At 37.1% G+C, this 19,704-nt stretch overlaps 1 protein-coding gene across 1 annotated transcript in view; it reads left to right on the top strand.

Moving 5' to 3' along the window:
• LOC124594670 (MFS-type transporter SLC18B1-like) overlaps window positions 1-19,704 on the top strand; it is a 321,099-nt gene that overhangs the window by 137,532 nt on the left and 163,863 nt on the right. The window contains exon 4 of the mRNA XM_047133038.1: window positions 17,827-17,974. Within this exon, the coding sequence (XP_046988994.1) occupies window positions 17,827-17,974 (148 nt within the window). The remainder of the gene's footprint in view (window positions 1-17,826; window positions 17,975-19,704) is intronic.

The raw sequence follows: 19,704 nt of genomic DNA on the forward strand, positions 1-19,704 counted from the left end.
AATGTTTGATTGTAAATTATGATTTACTAGTGCCCATGGATGTCAAACAGTCATCAACCCATTCTACACTGCACCACTGCAATCCACAGCAGTTTAGAGCAACACTGCCAACAACGTTTGGTATGAGAATGGTCTGTTACCCACAAAGATGATGGTGTGGCTATTACAAAGTTGTAGTTTCATCTAAGTGCAGTAGGATGAGTGCAGTGTTTTTTTGTTTTGTTTTTGTTTGACTGTGAGGACCATGATGAATGGGTTTTTGCCAAATGTCTAGCTGTGTTTGTATGCTTAAGAAGAAAGAGGTGAGTGCAAATGATATTCAAAGATTGTGTGTGTTAATTTGTACCATTTGCAATGGGCAATGCATTTTGTTATGGGCAAGAAGTATGAGTCATTGTGTTTAACTATGTGATAATGATAGCTATGAGTGACCACTCGTGCGGAAAGTTATATTGCAACAAGTGTTTCCTAATTATGTATTTGAGTACTTGCATCATCATTTTAGCTTTTTCTCTTGTTGTTTGTTACATTTTATGTAATTGTCAGAGGGGCAGGTATGTCTGACTCAGAAATGCAGGAAGCATTGTGAGCTTTGGCAATGCAAATATCCCAGCTGCAAGAGAACCATGCAGATATATCAAAGTTAGTATGCACTATGAATGCAGGCACAGCAGCTTTGTCAGATAAAAAGAAAACAGAGAGGCTGTTTCTAGTTTACCTGCTCCTACAGTATCCCCAGCTACCACTGGCCTACTAAAGAGCAAGAAAGACTGTGATGGTGACAGGAGGGAGGCTTTCATGACTAATTGTGCTAACAAGGAGAGAGCTGTAGTTGTACAGGCTCGTGTAAGTTCATATAATGTGCAGTGTTCTAATGTTGTGGATGTTAAGCAGAGTAAAATAGTAGTATCAGCTCCAATATCTTGTGAAAATGAGGAGTCTGAAGCAGCTGTAGTGCCTTTTGTAGCATTAAGAAAGACAGAACCAAACCATTATCTGGCAAGAAATGTGCTAAAGCCTGTAAGTGATAGTCAAAGTAGGTATGTTATCCACTGGAATATAAATGGTTTAAATACTGATGATGCTTCTAACAATAAAAGCTCCAAAATAGAAGACTTGGAAATCTTTCTGTCAGAATGCGCATATATTAGAGTTGTTTGTTTAAATGAGCACTGTTTTACTGTGGACAGAATTAAAATTCTAAACAAAATAGGGAACTTCAGATTAGCAAGTAAGCTTTTGCAGAAGAAACAAGTCACATGGAGGCTCATGTGTACTTCTTCATAGTGATATAAATTATGAGACTAGAAACTGTTTTAATTATTTAAATGAAGAATGTGTGTTTGAGAGCTGTTGTGTAGAAACAGTGGACTCCCTAGCAGTGTTATAATAATCTCAATATACAGAATTCCAGGGACATCAAAAACAGAACTATTCTTATCTAAGCTTCAAATTATGCTAGAACACCTCCGTAGAGAAAAAAATAAAAAAGTTATAATAGCTGCTGATTATAATATTGATATCACATGTGATAGTAGCCACACTTCAAGATTCACTGACTTAATAAAGAAATATGGTTTCAAATTGAAATTCTTTGAATCTACCAGAGGCAATGGGCAATCAGCAACATGCATTGACAATGTTCTAACTAATTATGCATATGAAGATGTGTATAAATTTTGTATAGATCTGGGGTATTTCAGATCATCGTGCATTGTTCATTGAGCTGGCACAGACAGACAGGAACATTTCACGTATGAGAACCCATATGAGCAGGAACTTTTGCAAAGAAAACTTGCTAACATTTAGTGAGAAACTAAGAGATAAAACATCGCCTTTTCATTATTGTAACTCAAGTGATGAAAACTTTGAGAAATCCCTAAATAGTTTTCTTGGTGTCTTTAATGAAACATTTCTACCAAGACTCCGCAGCAATAAAATAACAAATACACTAAAGTGGATTTTCCAGGGCATAAAAATTTTCAGTGTAAGGAAAAGGCAACTGCACAGAGAACTAAAATATAATAAAGATATTCATTTCATTAAATATGTGAGACACTATAAAACCACATTTAGAAGAGTTTTGAGGGCAGTAAAAAAACTGGCAAATAACAGACTAATTTTAAATAATAAAAATAAGACAAAGGCTGTGTGGTCAGTCATTAAATCTGAGGTAGGTGTTAAATCCTGTAACCAAGAAATTCCAAAAATTGACATTGAAGGAAATACTATTGTAAATCCAACTCAAATACCTGAGTACTTTAATGAATTGTTTATAAATGTAGCAAAGTCTGATGTAGACTTACACAACAATGTAAATTCCTTTGGCCTAGGTGAAAACTCTGAAAATTTTACAAAATTCTTAAAAGTTTCTGTGGAGGATGTAGAAAATGCTATTCTGTCATTAAGAAACAAAAAATCTCCAGGTTGGGATGGACTACCCACCAAATTTATTAAAGTGGTACACAACAGAATTTGCAAACCCACCAGCTCAAATAATAAAGCAATGTTTTGAAGAGGGCTGTTTCCCAGAGGTACTGAAATATGCTGAAGTCAAATCACATGATACAAAAAACAAAGAAAATTTTATGCTCCCCACCCACTGCCTCAGACTGTATACCTCAATACATGGCAATGAAAATTTGTAGTAAATTAAAAGGGAACAAGTTGGGTTCACTTAAAAGAAAGCTATATCAGGTATTGATGCTGAAGTGTTATAACTCAGTGTATGAATTCATACAGGACAAACTGGAAATCTGAGCTGGGTACAATGTGTTACATGTTCCAAGAAATATCCTTATAGTGTTGTTATTTATTATAGTGCTATTATTTATTAATGTAAAAATCATTGTAATTGTTTTATAAATTTTTGACATGTCTCCTGTATGCAAACCAATTGTACGTCATGAAATGAATAAAACACAATTCACACAATTCATTACCATCACTTCCTCTGATTACTAACCTTTTTGGATTCTTTCTGCACTGTCTAAGGCCCTTGAATGTATAGTCCATGACTACCTAGCTACAATCAATCTACTAGACAAATACCAGTCAGGCTTCCGTAAACATCACAGCTCATCATCTGCCTTAATAAGGGTAACAGAGGAGTTGAAGCTTGCCATATATGCACAAGAAGCCACTATCATATGCTTCTTAGACTTCAAAGCCTTTGACACTGTCGAGTATGACATTTTAATTGCCAACATTAGCAGCCTGAATTTCTCACCAAGTGCAGTGCAATGGTACTGCTCATACCTGTTGCACTGGCAGTGCTTGTCTGGCACCATAAAGTCACAATGGAGCAAGGAAGTATCAGGTGTTTCCCAGGGTTTAGTATTAGGTCCTATACTCCTTTCACCATACATAAATGTCGTTAGTTTTCTCCTACTGTAAATACCACATGTGCACTGATGGTCTCCAGTTGTATCTAAGTGCAAAACCAAGAAACCTGAAGACAGCTGTTGAGAATCTCAATACCGATCTGCATGGAATATTAAAATGGATGCACATTATAGGGTTAAAGCTCATCTGATCCAAAACGCAAGTGGTACTCGTTGGTCATTCTAGGCTCATTAGCCTGAAATACAGGGCATCTTTACCATCTGCAACTATAAATTGGACAGATATCAACTTATCTCTTACAGCAAGGAGTCCAGGAGTAAAAATAGATGATAATCTAAATTTGACTCAGTACATAACTGCAATGTGCAAGAAGGCATCAGCTTCTTTCCATATCCTAAAAAAATATGAAAAGCTCTTCCCTCTTGATCTGAAAAAGAAACATACATGAACCATGGACCTTGCCGATGGTGGGGAGGCTGGCGTGCCTCAACAATACAGATGGCCATACCGTAGGTGCAACCACAATGGAGGGATATCTGTTGAGAGGCCAGACAAACGTGTGGTTCCTGAAGAGGGGCAGCAGCCTTTTCAGTAGTTACAGAGGCAACAGTCTGGATGATTGACTGATCTGGCCTTGTAACACTAACCAAAACGGCCTTGCTGTGCTGGTACTGCGAATGGCTGAAAGCAAGAGGAAACTACAGCCATAATTTTTCCCGAGGGCATGCAGCTTTACTGTATGGTTACATGATGATGGCGTCCTCTTGGGTAAAATATTCCAGAGATAAAATAGTCCCCCAATTGGATCTCCGGGTGGGGACTGCTCAAGAGGACGTCATTATCAGGAAAAAGAAAACTGGCGTTCTACGGATTGGAGTGTAGAATGTTGTATCCCTAAATCGGGCAGGTAGGTTAGAAAATTTAAAAAAGGAAATGGATAGGTTAAAGTTAGATATAGTGGGAATTAGTGAAGTTCGGTGACAGGAAGAACAGGACTTTTGGTCAGGTGAATACAGGGTTATAAATACAAAATGAAATAGGGGTAATGCAGGAGTAGGTTTAATAATGAATAAAAGAATAGGAGTGCGGGTAAGCTACTACAAACAGCATAGTGAACGCATTATTGTGGCCAAGATAGACACGAAGCCCATGCCTCCTACAGTAGTACTAGTTTATATGCCTACTAGCTCTGCAGATGGTGAAGAAATTGATGAAATGTACGATGAGATAAAAGAAATTATTCAGATAGTGAAGGGAGATGAAAATTTAATAGTCATGGATGACTGGAATTCGATAGTAGGAAAAGGGAGAGAAGGAAAGGTAGGTGAATATGGATTGGGGATAAGAAATGAAAGAGGAAGCCGCCTGGTAGAATTTTGCACAAAGCATAATGTAATCATAGCTAACATTTGGTTCAAGAATCATGAAAGAAGGTTGTGTACATGGAAGAAGCCTGGAGATACTATAAGGTATCAGATAGATTATATAATGGTAAGACAGAAATTTAGGAACCAGGTTTTAAACTGTAAGACATTTCCAGGGGCAGATGTGGACTCTGACCACAATCTGTTGGTTATGAACTGTAGATTAAAACTGAAGAAACTGCAAAAAGGTGGGAATTTAAGGAGATGGGGCCTGGATAAACTGACTAAACCAGGGTTGTACAGAGTTTCAGGAAGAGCATAAGGGAACAATTGACAGGAATGGGGGGAAAGAAGTACAGTAGAAGAAGAATGGGTAGCTCTGAGGGATGAAGTAGTGAAGGCAGCAGAGGATCAAGTAGGTAAAAAGACGAGGGCTAGTAGAAATCCTTGGGTAACAGAAGAAATATTAAATTTAATTGATGAAAGGAGAAAATATAAAAATGCAGTAAATGAAGCAGGCAAAAAGGAATACAAACGTCTCAAAAATGAGATTGACAGGAAGTGCAAAATGGCTAAACAGGTATGGCTAGAGGACAAATATAAGGATGTAGAGGCTTATCTCACTAGGGGTAAGAAAGATAGTGCCTACAGGAAAATTAAAGAGGCCATTGGAGAAAAGAGAACCACTTGTATGAATATCACGAGCTCAGGTGGAAACCCAGTTCCAAGCAAAGAAGGAAAAGCAGAAAGGTGGAAGGAGTATATAGAGGGTCTATACAAGTGTGATGTACTCGAGGACAATATTATGGAAATGGAAGAGGATGTAGATGAAGATGACATGGGAGATACGATATTGAGTGAAGAGTTCGACAGAGCACTGAAAGGCCTAGGTCGAAACAAGGCCCCAGGAGTAGACAACATTCCATTAGAACTACTGACGGCCTTGGGAGAGCCAGTCCTGACAAAACACTACCACATCGTGAGCATGATGTATGAGACAGGCGAAATACCCTCAGACTTCAAGAAGAATATAAAAATTCCAATCCCAAAGAAAGCAGGTATTGACAGATGTGAAAATTACCGAACTATCTGTTTAATAAGTCACAGCTGCAAAATACTAACGTGAATTCTTTACAGATGAATTGAAAAACTGGTAGAAGCCGACCTTGGGGAAGATCAGTTTGGATTCCGTAGAAATGTTGGAACACGTGAGGTGATACTGACCCTACGACATATCTTAGAAGAAAGATTAAGGAAAGGCAAACCTAGCATTTGTAGACTTAGAGAAAGCTTTTGACAATGTTGACTGGAATACTCTCTTTCAAATTCTAAAGGTGGCAGGGGTAACATACAGGGAGCGAAAGGCTATTTACAATTTGTACAGAAACCAGATGGCAGTTATAAGAGTTGAGGGACAAGAAAGGGAAGCAGTGGTTGGGAAGAGAGTGAGACAGGGTTGTAGCCTCTCCCCGATGTTATTCAATCTGTATATTGAGCAAACAGTAAAGGAAACAAAAGAAAAATTTGGAGCAGGTATTAAAATCCATGGAGAAGAAATAAAAACTTTGAGGTTCGCCGTTGACATTGTAATTCTGTCAGAGACAGCAAAGGACTTGGAAGAGCAGTTGAATGGAATGTATAGTGTTTTGAAAGGAAGATACAAGATGAACATCAACAAAAGCAAAACGAGGATAATGGAATGTAGTCGAATTAAGTCAGGTGATGCTGAGGGAGTTAGATTAGAAAATGGACACTTAAATTAGTGAAGGAGTTTTGCTATTGGGGAGCAAAAAACTGATGATGGTCAAAGTATAAAGGATATAAAATGTAGACTGGCAATGGCAAGGAAAGTGTTTCTGAAGAAGAGAAATTTGTTAACATCGAGTATAGATTTAAGTGTCAGGAAGTCATTTCTGAAAGTATTTGTAAGGAGTGTAGCCATGTATGGAAGTGAAACATGGACTATAAATAGTTTGGACAAGAGTAGAATAGAAGCTTTCGAAATGTGATGCTACAGAAGAATGCTGAAGATTAGATGGGTAGATCACATAACTAATGATGGAGTGTTGAATAGAATTGGGGAGAAGAGGAGTTTGTGGCACAACTTGACAAAAAGAAGGGTCTGGTTAGTAGGACATGTTCTGAGGCATTAAGGGACCACAAATTTAGCATTGGAGGGCAGCATGGAGGGTAAAAATCATAGAGGGAGACCAAGAGATGAATACACTAAGGAGATTCAGAAGGATGTAGGTTGCATTAAGTACTGGGAGATGAAGAAGATTGCACAGGATAGGGTAGCATGGAGAGCTGCATCAAACCAGTCTCAGGACTGAAGATAACAACAACAACAACAAACAACACATATGTCCAATTATTGATGAAAGCAATGTTATCCTGCAAGGCACTTCTCAGGACAGCTCATGGCCCCTGAACTAGTTATGAATGCCTGTGTTCATTATATTTGTTATGTTTGACTCTTTGATCACATTTCACTAACATATGCACAGGTAGGATGGATGCAGAAAAATGCAGAGATTTCCATTCCCTCTGTCGTGCCTACTGTCTTATGATTGACACTGTCCTCCATCTCTCTCCTTAACCTTAACACTCTTGTCTGAACAAGAAGGGAGAAAGAGCTGCTCCCATCAGAGTAAAATCCTTTCTGTTCCACTCCATCATTCAGCAACTTTTTTGAAGTCTTTCTCAATAGCATGACCTTAACTCTGGAATGTCCTCCAGCAGTACATTAGAGAAATGAATAACATCTCGTTTCAGAAGACAGTTAATGACATATCCACTGAAGCAACAATAATGACTACCGTTGTCCCTGAAAGATAAGGTAAAATAATTTTATTGTCATTAGGCCATTACAGCAATAGACAAATTTTTGTACAATAGACAAGTTTTTTGTACAGCACAGTAATTACATTAGTAAGCAGAATAATAAAGCATTGTTGATTTACAATTCAGTGTCACAGTCAAAGAACTCTTTTAATTCATAAAAGGGATTGGCAACAAGCCACATATTTAATCTTTTCTTAAATTCACTATTTTGTAGACCCATAAATTCTTCGTATATCTGCCACTATTATTATTATTATTATTATTATTATTACTACTACTACTACTACTACTACTACTATTATCACTACTACTGTTACTATCACTATTGTGGCAGCAGCAGCAGTAATAGTACTACCAGTATTAACTTCATCAGCTCATAGTCAGTATAAATTATACACAATGCCTTTTTATATACTTGAATAATGTTAATACTTGTTATCATATTAAAACATGTTTTTTACATAACTATGATGTAAAAAAAAAAGTACTATACGTGTGAATTCCAGGTCAGATGTAAGAGAGGGCATGATTGTCCTACAGTTGCCTAATCACCCTTGTGTGCATTACCTGGTTAGCAGCCACTAATGGATAGTACAGACCTAACCCTGACACAAGCCTAGGAAATTCCAGCCAAGCTTGTCACAGAACCTTTGGAGTCACGGTTCGAGCCTTCCACTTGACCCACAAGGAAACTGTTTGAGTCCTACATTTTGAAACATGCCCTGAAAATTTTTGTACAGAGAAGAATACACAAAAAATACAATGTCAAAATTTAGCTGCTAAGACACAATGAAAGTATTTTTTTTTTAAAAAGTTGAAGTTTGCCAGATTCATAGCTCACGAAGTGGCTGGAGAAGTGTACATCCCTGCTGTAGCTGTACCAGGCAGCACATGCCCAACTTGGTGGGCATATCAGTAAACAGATAACATGGCTCAATGTGATTGTAATTTGTAAAGTGAATTTCACTTTCCATTGATAGTTTCTCTGACACAGTTGTTCAAAGTTACTGTTTGCTTGAATTTACAACTCATTTAATATTCATAATAATTAGCAGTTGCTTTTGCACTATTACTAAGTGTTACTAATGGAAATAAAACTGAATTAATTTTCTTTGTGGTTTCTTTGCATATGCTTGCTAATAGCATTTGTCTTTGTGCAGGTTCCAGAGTTTCACAGTAATGTGGAACCCAATTAATGTTTTCAATGTTGCACAGATAAAATACAGTGGATAGGCAAAATATGTTGTTGTTGTTGTTGTTATGGTCTTCAGTCCTGAGACTGGTTTGATGCAGCTCTCCATGCTACTCTATCCTGTGCAAGCTTCTATTCTCTTCTTGTCCAAACTATTTATCGTCCATGTTTCACTTCCATACATGGCTACACTCCATATGAATACTTTCAGAAATGACTTCCTGACACTTAAATCAATACTGGATGTTAACAAATTTCTCTTCTTCAGAAACGCTTTCCTTGCCATTGCCAGCCTACATTTTATATCCTCTCTACTTCGACCATCATCAGTTATTTTGCTCCCCAAATAGCAAAACTCCTTTACTATTTTAAGTGCCTCATTTCCTAATCTAATTCCCTCAGCATCACCCGACTTAATTAGACTACATTCCATTATCCTTGTTTTGCTTTTGTTGATGTTCATCTTATATCCTCCTTTCAAGACACTGCCCATTCCATTCAACTGCTCTTCCAAGTCCTTTGCTGCCTCTGACAGAATTACAATGTCATCGGCGAACCTCAAAGTTTTTATTTCTTCTCCATGAATTTTAATACCTACTCCGAATTTTTCTTTTGTTTCCTTTACTGCTTGCTCAATATACAGATTGAACAACATCAGGGAGAGGCTACAACCCTGCCAAAATAAGAAAAATAAAAAAAAGTCATGGAAAGACATCATTGCGTAAATATAACAGTGGCCACAAATCTAAACTAAATGACAGAGATCGTTGTACGCTGATATGAACTGGGGCAAAACAGCACAAAACTATGGCAGATAAGGGACTACTGAGCTCAATAGCCATCTTTGAGACTCTGTATCTATAGACACTGTCTGCTGAATATTCATAAAGTGAATATTCACGGATGAGCTACTATACCGAAACCATTAGTGATGACAACCAATGCAAAGAAGTGTAAAACATTGTGTCATGAGCATAAACCCTGGATCACTGATCAGTGGAAGCATAAGAAGCCTGCAATCCTGATTGATTCCAACAGTTAAATGTGGATGTGGAAGTGTGATGGTGTGGGCAGCCATATCATGGTATTCTCCTGGTCCCATCATTACTCCCAAAGGCCATGTTACAGCCAATGATTATGTGAACATTTTAGGTGATCAGGTGCACCGAATGATTCAAATGTTTTTCCTTGACAATGATACCATATTTCATAATGATAATCCACACATTCCTACAGCCACGACAGTACAATTGTGGTATGAGGAGCATGCAGCAGAACTGCAGCATCTTCCCTGGCCTACATGGTCCCTAGAATTGAACATTATTGACCCCTTGGGGACAGTATTGGAGCATTGACTCCAGAGCAGATTTCCACCTCCCTCATCACTACAGGAGTTAGAAGAGGTTCTTATTGAAGAGTGGAATAACATTCCACTCGAGACTACATAATCATTATATGCCAGTATTCCAAGAAGAATTGTATCTGTATTATGGGCAAATGGGGGTCTAACCCCTTATTAATAAACCATTCCCAAGTAAATACAGGTATTCACGTTTGCCTATACCAAGTATACAGAACATGCTACACAACTGAAGTCACCTACTTCTCCTGTAGATGTATGTTTCTGTTATTTATTAGTTGATTTCTTGGCCATTAATTTCAATTATATCATCATTCCGTCAGAAATTTTGGAAACATGAGAAGAAATAGGAAATAATCCAGACAATTCCATGAATTGTGATTTGCATGATGATTGTAATGGTAATTCAAGTCCAGAACAAAGAATACCTTCCAAGCCCGAAGAAAATATGTACAGTAGTAGCTATCAGTGACAAAAAAAGGCTTTAAATTTTTTGGTTGAACAAAGGAGGAAGAAAATGCTTAAATAAAAGCAGTATGCAAAGCCAGTTTCATTCTATAAAAAGTAAACATGAAATTTTATTTATATGAAAGATTTAGAACTGCTCATGAGCGTCATTAATGAAGGAGAGCTTCGAAACTGGGCACACTGAATTGCAACTGAGATGAACAATACTGATTTCCAAGTTTCTTTGATCTGTTCAGACAGATTCAGGAAATTATACAGAAAAGGAAGTTGCAATATTATGAAGTTTACCTCAAGAAAAATGTGTAGGGGAGATGTTATTAATAGGTAAAACTATAGAGAAATTCGTACCTGATGTGAAAGTGAAGCTTCTTGTTATCTCCTAAAAACTGTATGTAAAGCCAATCAGTCAAGTTACATCCAAACTGGAATTTATCATTTTCAACAAGAGGAAAGGGTGGGAGGGGAGTGAAGACAGAGTGGCTTGTGCAGTGAATGAATGCTGTGACACATTCATAAGCAACAAAGCCAGTGATAGGTATCAGTGGTTTACTGTTTTTACAAGTTTATCTATGTCTTCAGAAACAACAAGCCAAATTAGGAGCAGGGATTTACAAAAAAATAAAAAATAATAATAAAAGCAAATTGTTTACTTGCAGAAGTCTTGCAGTCAAGCATAGCAAAAGCTGGAAAAATGGGAGAGAATAATTTTCAATGTTGCATCCAAAACATCATCTTACTATTTGTAGAGAATATTTCATTGCTTTTTTTTTGGACTTTTGGCTGGGCATAATTATGCCTCTTTGCTTAGGAGGATGACGAAAAGACTATTAATAGAATTCAGATTCCACCAAGAATTTATAATGTGAATCACCCTCTCAATAAAAATTTTTTCAACAGTGTAAAGCATTTTTCAGATAATTGCCAGACAATATAATTTCTTATAGCTCTTTCTCATTTCAGGTTTATCAATGGAACAGTATTGTTAAACTTTAGTCATTTCTGCACGTTTGCTTGGACCACCACATTACAATTTTTGTCAAGTATGCCTAGAACACAGCAAAATATGCAGAAAAATGGCCACAATCATTTGTACTCCATTCCAGTTCAGTCTAAATAAAATTAGAAATTATTGTGAAGTGCCTGAATGCATTTCTTCTTTTATCAGATATACTTGGTGTAAGGGAAAAGTTTGTTTTTGAAATACATTAGGCACTTCACATTTTTGTGATGACTACAGGGAATAAGGAAGGAAGTGTTTCATTGTTAGCAGAATATACACTATTGAAAAATTATCCTGGGAATGGTCTAGCACAACTGTTGTAAAATATATAATGTCAACAAATTAAAGTCCTGACTGATATAAGTAATCTATGATGTAACGCCCGTATGCTGCCATGATTTTCTTTCCTCTGCTAGTCACTTGCATAACAATTACATATGCAACACTTTGCTTGTCAAAATGAACTGCTAGTTATTCAAAAAAACTGATAACAGGAGGTTTTTTGGTATGGTTTTATGGTTTAAATCCTTAAAATTCATGTGTGTGACTTCAGACTTCATGCTTCATGGCACTGCATCCCTTTGTCATGGCTACATCTGCTTATTTTACCAATTCGAGCACTAGACAGGAAGGGCTGCTCAAACCACTTTGATAAGCAGTTCTCCATGCAGCAAAAATGAGTAACTTTAACATTTCTTAAAAAATACTTGTAATCAACTTCAGCATTTAAATTTTTGACTTCCCATTTCTTTTTGTGTGGTCTACCTGTATGAAAAATTTCAGGGTAGGTTTCAATATGTCAGTTGGACCATTCCCTTGTCAGAATCATTTGGTCATGATCTGCTCTGGGTGCAATGCTGCAGATTGTGGGACATATTGCAACTCTGTGAGCAAGGCTGATCTCCTCAGTTTTCTCTGAAATTTTCTGGAATGATCCAAGTACAACTTGGAGCCCAGATAGAGGCATGTGCAACACTATCTGCAGTTGGTTGTTCACTGTTCCCTCAATGGCTATCAGAGTAGCCTCTTCAACATGATGAATGAGGCTCTATGGCACACACACTGATTAAACCTGATGTCACTTCTCATTCCATGCTGCTGTTTCCAGTACTTACCTTATATTTGAACTGCTGATAGATCCTCACACTTTTGGATTTTCCTATCCTTGACATGGGAAACCAGGTTTCCCCCAATAGGTGAACTCAGTCTCAGTGGCTCATTTTCAACACCATGCATTCGCCTGGTCGCAGACTCCCCAGACCTTAGGTCTACCTCTTACACAACACTCACGGTATGCAGACGAGTTGTGATAGATCTTGTACTTCCTCTAGAGGAGACAAGATCTACAGGAAAGAATAGTACTTGAGGTATCTCTCTTATCTCTGATACAAGACTTTTCATAGCCCTCAACACACAGCCCTACTGTGAATTCTGTTCTCAAACATTCATAAGCTATTGGATATCACCCTCAGTATTGTCAAAAGAATAAGAGCTGCTGTGAATGGCTGTGTTGTGGCTGGTGCTATGTTTTATTGAACAGTAAACAAGTTTATAAACTAAGCATGGTTATTTGCTTTTAATTTCTGGATCTGATATGCAATGAGTATTACTAGTTCCCTTAAAGAAATGAAGCTATTAATACACAAAATGAGACAGCCAATCGAAAAGCCTGTGTTAAAAGTTGCTCATTTTGTGAAACTGTTTTGACATTATGATCATTGATAAAAACAGAGTTAATTTATGATAAATGCAAACTATATATACTCATTTTGAAAGAAAAAACTAAATAAAGCACAATGTGTTAATTATGATATGTTCTACAGTAATTGTAAATCATGAATGTCGATTTACTCTAAAATATGTTATGCACAACACTCATAACTTCCAAAAATTTTCAAAAAATATCTTTATTTTCATAAATATATGCTGAAAATTGGGATGAACTTTTCTAACAGATATATTAATGCTAAAATTGTGTAAATCTCAAATACAAACATTCAAAAATGCACAAAAGGTACAAATTTTTCACATATATAGACAACAGAAATAAGGAATGATTGTTTCTGAACAAGGATTGTTGCCATGTCTAAAAAGTGCAAATTAATCTTACAATTTTTTGCAGTACTTATGAACTTTCAAAAATAGGTAATACATCACTACACTCTTGTGCACATGAGTGAGAGATTATGTGAATAAAACATGAGCAGTGAAGTATCAGAATCTAGAATTTCAAATCATACCTATCTGGCCTGGTGGTTTCACACATAGAAAAATTCAGGACAATTGTGGCACACCAACAAAGTACGCCCTCTTTTTGGGGTGGCTTACAATGCAGTTCCGTTCTTCTGTAAATACTTTGAGTCAGTAATTTATAAGCATAGAAGTGTGTGAACACAAATAGCTGTACAGTTAGCTATTGAATTCACAGTATAAAACTATAACATATGCAATTATTGTATTATGATTGCTCACCTTAAACTGCATAATTTATGTTTTGACTGTACAAAATTGTCTGCTGTTATGTATTTTATGGTTTCAACAGCATGTCATATGTGAAGTAGCCAGTAACAGATTTCCTTGCTCGAAAAGTAATTGTTCTTCTGTACTTTCCCATAAGTAACAGTAGAGAATATTGTACATTTTTTGGTGTGGCTTGCGGATTGCAATTATATGAAATCTAATTTCACACCCATTCAATCTCTTCCCTGTTATCTGTTGTGAATAGAAACTGTATGTTAGATTCATTTTCATATATGTTCTGAGTGCCTTATTTGCACTGGAATTTATGTAAAACATAGTGCTGATGAGGAATCTCTCAAACAAATCCAGACTTGGAGGATACATGGAACACTGTGGTGAACAGTTGTGGTCACATAGAGGCAGCATCAGTTTCAGGAGGTGCATTGACAGTTTACAAATGAGTTTTTCTGTTAAGTCCACTTCAACATGTCCTGAAGTGATGGTCATCTACACGTGAGGCACTACTGTGGTGATTGCATTCCAGAAGTGTGTACTATCGAATGGAACAGATGAAGGACACCAAGTTTGGGAGTTCATGTTTTCATGGAAAACAACATGCAATATCATTGAATGTGTAACGAGAGTAAGCTGTGTAGTTATCATTGCAAAGGGCAGGTCCAAAGGCCTGAAGTTCTGCTAACAAATTGGTGTGCTATATGTCAACAGACCAACATCTGACAGTGTTTGTTGAGAAATGACAATTACCGTTGTTTCCCCGTGACACATATTCGCCTGACATATTGTCCATAGAGTAGATTACATTTACACTGTTCAACAATTTACATGTCACTGTCCAGTATCAGCCATTGCTGATAAGTGTGGAGCTGAGCTGTGCCTCGCTTGGGTGAGTTGGAGGAAGGTTTCTGGGTCTGCAGCTGATACGTCGAATCTCTGGATGCAGTGCATGGTGCCTATACACCCTACTGGAATCTTGAAGTCGGTGATTGTGTGTAGTTACTGTGTAATCCAAATCATTCATTTATTATGAGGTATTAAGTTCAATTTTGTCACATTGCACAGCAGTGAGGCCAATGATGTGCCCTTTCCCTCTGGACACCTGACGTCCATTTGAATTTGACACCTTTCAGTTTGCACAAGCCTGGGGAACAAGAAGGCATGCTGTGACATGTCTTGTGTACTGCACCTCTGGGCAATGTGGAACAGCAGATGTTATACTCTACATATGCCATAGAAATAGCTCTTCATATCTCTGATGTCAGTAATATGTTTTATTGGGAAGAGACAGACAGACAGAGTAAATATTTTTTGTTAAGAATGTTTTCAGTTTAATTGTAGTGTAAGGGAGGAAATGAATTGGTGCTAAATTTTGTTTAGTTGGTCCAAATCCAGATACAGTGAACACATGCCTCAAGTACATCCTTTCCTTCAGAAAAAAATAGCATTTGCTCAAACAGCAGTCTGAGTTTACGTGGTAAATAAGGGAAAATACATTTATAGTTATATATGTCCAGGCAGTTAATACAATAAGGAACCAATGATGTCAGTTGTTCCATATATCTTTCAAACAATGCAGGTACACTTGATACTCCAAATGATAGTTAGCTATGATAGTACAACCTGAAGGGTGTACCCACTACCTACACTTGCTGTGATTCCTTCTCTAATGGCAAATGTAAATATGCATCAGCAAGATATGCCTTTCAACACTATATTTTGCACTCTAATTTTGATTGTAACGCTTTGGATCCTAGTATTAGATATATTTCTGTTATTGACAGAAAAGTTATAGTCCCCTTAATTTCACCACAAATCCTTAAAGATCCATTGGGCTCTTAACTATTACCAATGGAGTAGTGCAACTACTGAAAGTGATGCTTTCCAAAAGTCCCTGTGCCACTCAGTTACCTAACTGTTATTTAATTTCACTTTGGAAAGTTAACAGTATCTGTCTGGCTCTATGAAATGTAGATACTGCTGGTGGCTTATCTTAATGTGCTCCACAATTACAGGCAGGCCCTATTTAAGATCCAAATGACACAAGCCACCACTTGGGGCACCAAGCTGGGAGGGGTGCCAGAGGTGCCACTACTGTAAGATTCCTGTATGTGACATATCACAAGATTTCCGTATAGAACTTATCACAATTACTAGCAGTTTTTTGGGATTCAAAGCTAAGAGGGGCACCAGATGCACCACAAGTGTAAGACTTACATACAGGATGCACCACAATTACAAGTGGCCGCTTGGGGCATCAAGGTGAAAGTGGCATCAGGGGTGCCTAGGTGCAAGATTTGTGTACAGTTCATATCACAATTACTAGTGAAAACTGACCCAGGCGAAGGGGGGAAGGGTGGGGGGGGGAGGGAAGAGAGTGGGGCACCAAATGATAAGTCCTTTCTGTAGGAAAATGTTCTTGATCTGGCCATGGTTATTGGCATATTCTAAGCTCGGTGTGAACATTGTACTATATCAGGTTGCCCTCCATGGGGTGCATGCATGCAATGACTGTGGTTATATTGGGTTAGATAGAGCAGCAATCAGTCGTAGAATTAAGTTGCTTTCGACCTGAAATCTGATCTGCATTGTGACTACAAATGTCATATTAAAGCAACTTAATTCTACGACTGATTGCTGCTCTATCTAACCTAATTGTACTATATTCTATGTATTTGAAATTTCAAATGTTAAATCTTGTGAAATAATACCTACTGTATCTTAGATTCTAAATCAAAAATTTGTAAAGGCATCATGATCAGACCTATCCTGTGCTACAACTTGCATCTTCACTTAGATTGTGATAATTGACTGTACATTACTTCAGTAGCAAACACACTGTTGTTTATAATTCTCTACTCATAAAATAATATCAAGTGCCACTTCACTTTTACCAATGGAGGGGAGCCTAATTTGTGATATGTCTCCATGATGAATAATGTGGCAGCTGCCTCTGTATCTGAGATTCTACTTTTTCCCAATTTGTGCAGAGTGTGACTGTAAATTTGCATGAGCTACTCATACCTGTGACCGTACAGTGGGACTTGAAGGCTATTCTTTGAAATTCACTTTATTTGAAGAGAAAAATCAGTGACTATACAAAATTTTAAACCTTGCAAGGCTCTAGAGATGCTGTTCAGATTAAAAGAAAGGGTTTTTCATTGGGCAGTGATGTTGCTATATTGCATCAATTGGGAAACTGGACCTCATTCTGATAATCAAATGAAGATGCAAAGGATGATAAGAGTATGTGACTCTATTTAGTAGTATGGTGTTATAATGTAAGTCAAGATAACAGTTATACTGCACGAGCTTTCTGAATTACTAGTTTCAACAAGTGACTGTCATTGAGTCTTGATTGTAATCGAATATGTGACTAGGTACTTCATATTGAAGATAACACTGAGCTGAACCGTGCTGAACAACTGCCAAGACTTATGTAATCTTGAAGATTTGTTGTGTAATGCCCACATTGTAAGTGAAATGACCTATTACTAATTGGTTGCTGAACTCTCAAATACTTATTTTCTGTTCCTGTAAAGTTTTTATTTTTTTATAACCCAGTAACCTTTACTTCCTGGATGACCCTGAAAACTAATATCTCTAAGCTCACAGTTTTGCAGATGCCATTTTTGGGTTCCAGCAGAAAAAAAAAAAACAATTCTTTTTAGCAAAATAAAATAAAGTCAGAAGTATGAAGTTCATAAGGATCTCATTGAAATGCTAATTGCTGTTATCCAGTGACAATTCGTACATTTAATTTTTATGCTTGTTACAGGTTATTAGCTCGCATTGATTCATATACAATTTTTACGATGTACTGTTTCCTGGTGCGTGGAATGGAAGCTCTGGGAGCAAGTGCCTATGCTACCGCCAGCTATGTGTTTGTTGTTGAAGTATTTCCTGACACAATTGGAACTGTTTTGGTAAATAATATCTGCTTAATTGATATTGATAACGTTTTTGCTTTGCAACTGAGGTTTAATTTTCCATATCATGTTAAGGTTATTTGTGTGAAATACTATCTTCGCCAATCCTTCGTTCACCAACTACCGTATATTAAATTTCTCACCCATGAGATATGGCTTTGCAGGGACTCTTACAGTTTTATTCCTTAGAATGTCAGTCTTTACATATTATTATTTTTATATTTGTTTTTTATTTTTAAAATAATTCGTTCAGTATAGATGACAAATTCTCATTTTATTACTTTAGTTATAGCACAGATTTGAAGAATGTTGTCTCTTAAAACATTGTCGTGCCACACTTTGAATGCAGTATATTGTGCCAGTTTTTTTGAAAACTGGTAGGCCTGTCAACAATATGGTTTGTTTGGACTTAAGTTTTCAGTTGCTGTGGAAGTATTTTTTCTGTGAATTGTGTAATATGTTGCATTTTATCAATTTATTAAAGAGCTCTATGATTATGACCACTGATATTGTAATATATTCTGTGCTAGTGATAGGGAAATGAATTTGTAAAATAAAGAACAAATTATTGCATTCATTAAATAATGGGGTGAGTGTTGACTGTGCAGTGTGTGGTGCAAAATTTAGCATTGGAGGACAAGCAACATTTATAACATGTGTAAAATTAAACTTGCATAAAGGCATTCTTCTAAATACATAATACAGATTTAAAGTTGATAACTGCCAGTAAGGGAAAGCAGTTACAAATATGGAAACAAATTTTCTGTGCAAGAGACTATGTTTATATTGCTCACTTTGATGTACAGTCAGACTTTAAGGTTAATGAATTACAGAAATGAGACTTCTAAGACTTTTGGCAAGATATGAATCAGAAGATCATAAAAATAAGTGTGAGATAAATGAGGAATTGCATGTTCTATGAATAGTAGAAAAGAGCAACAGTATAGAAAGGAATGGGAGAACCATCTACTACATATGAATCAAAGCCAGATACCAAGGGAAATCTATGCTGGCTGGCTCAAAGATTGGAGGAGGATAGAATAACCATGAAGAAGATGGTGCAATCAGCTTTAAATTGTTTGATTTTGGAACAGTCAAAGATGTCTAACCTGAAAATGTACATCATATGAGAATTATTGCACCTCTTGTACACTAAAATGGCAAAGAAACTGGTATAGGCATGTAGATTCAAATACAGAGATATGTCAACAACCGGAACAGGGTGCTGCAGTTGGGAACACGTATATAAGGCGACAAGTGTCTGACACAGTTGTTAGATCAGTTACTGCTGCTACAATGGCAGTTTATCAAGATTTAAGTGAGTTTGAATGCAGTGTTATAGTTAGCGCACGAGCGATGGAACACAGCATCTCTGAGGTAGTGATGACGTGGAGATTTTCCTGTATGACCATTTCACAAGTGTACCATGAATATTAGGAACCCAGTAAAACATCCAATCTCCAACATCACTGCAGCCGGTAAAAGATCCTGCAAGAAAGGGACCAACTATGACTGAAGAGAATCGTTCAACTTAACAGAAGTGCAACCCTTCTGCAAATTACTGCAGATTTCAATACTCGGCCATCAACAAGTGTCAGCGTGCAAACCATACAACAAAACATCATTGATATGGGCTTGCAGATCTGAAGGCCCACTCATGTACCCTTGATGAGTGCTCAACACAATGCTTTATTCCTTGCCTGGGCCCGTCAACACTGACATTGGAC

The sequence above is a fragment of the Schistocerca americana genome, chromosome 2 (genome assembly GCF_021461395.2).
Source record: "Schistocerca americana isolate TAMUIC-IGC-003095 chromosome 2, iqSchAmer2.1, whole genome shotgun sequence".
NCBI lineage: Eukaryota > Metazoa > Arthropoda > Insecta > Orthoptera > Acrididae > Schistocerca > Schistocerca americana.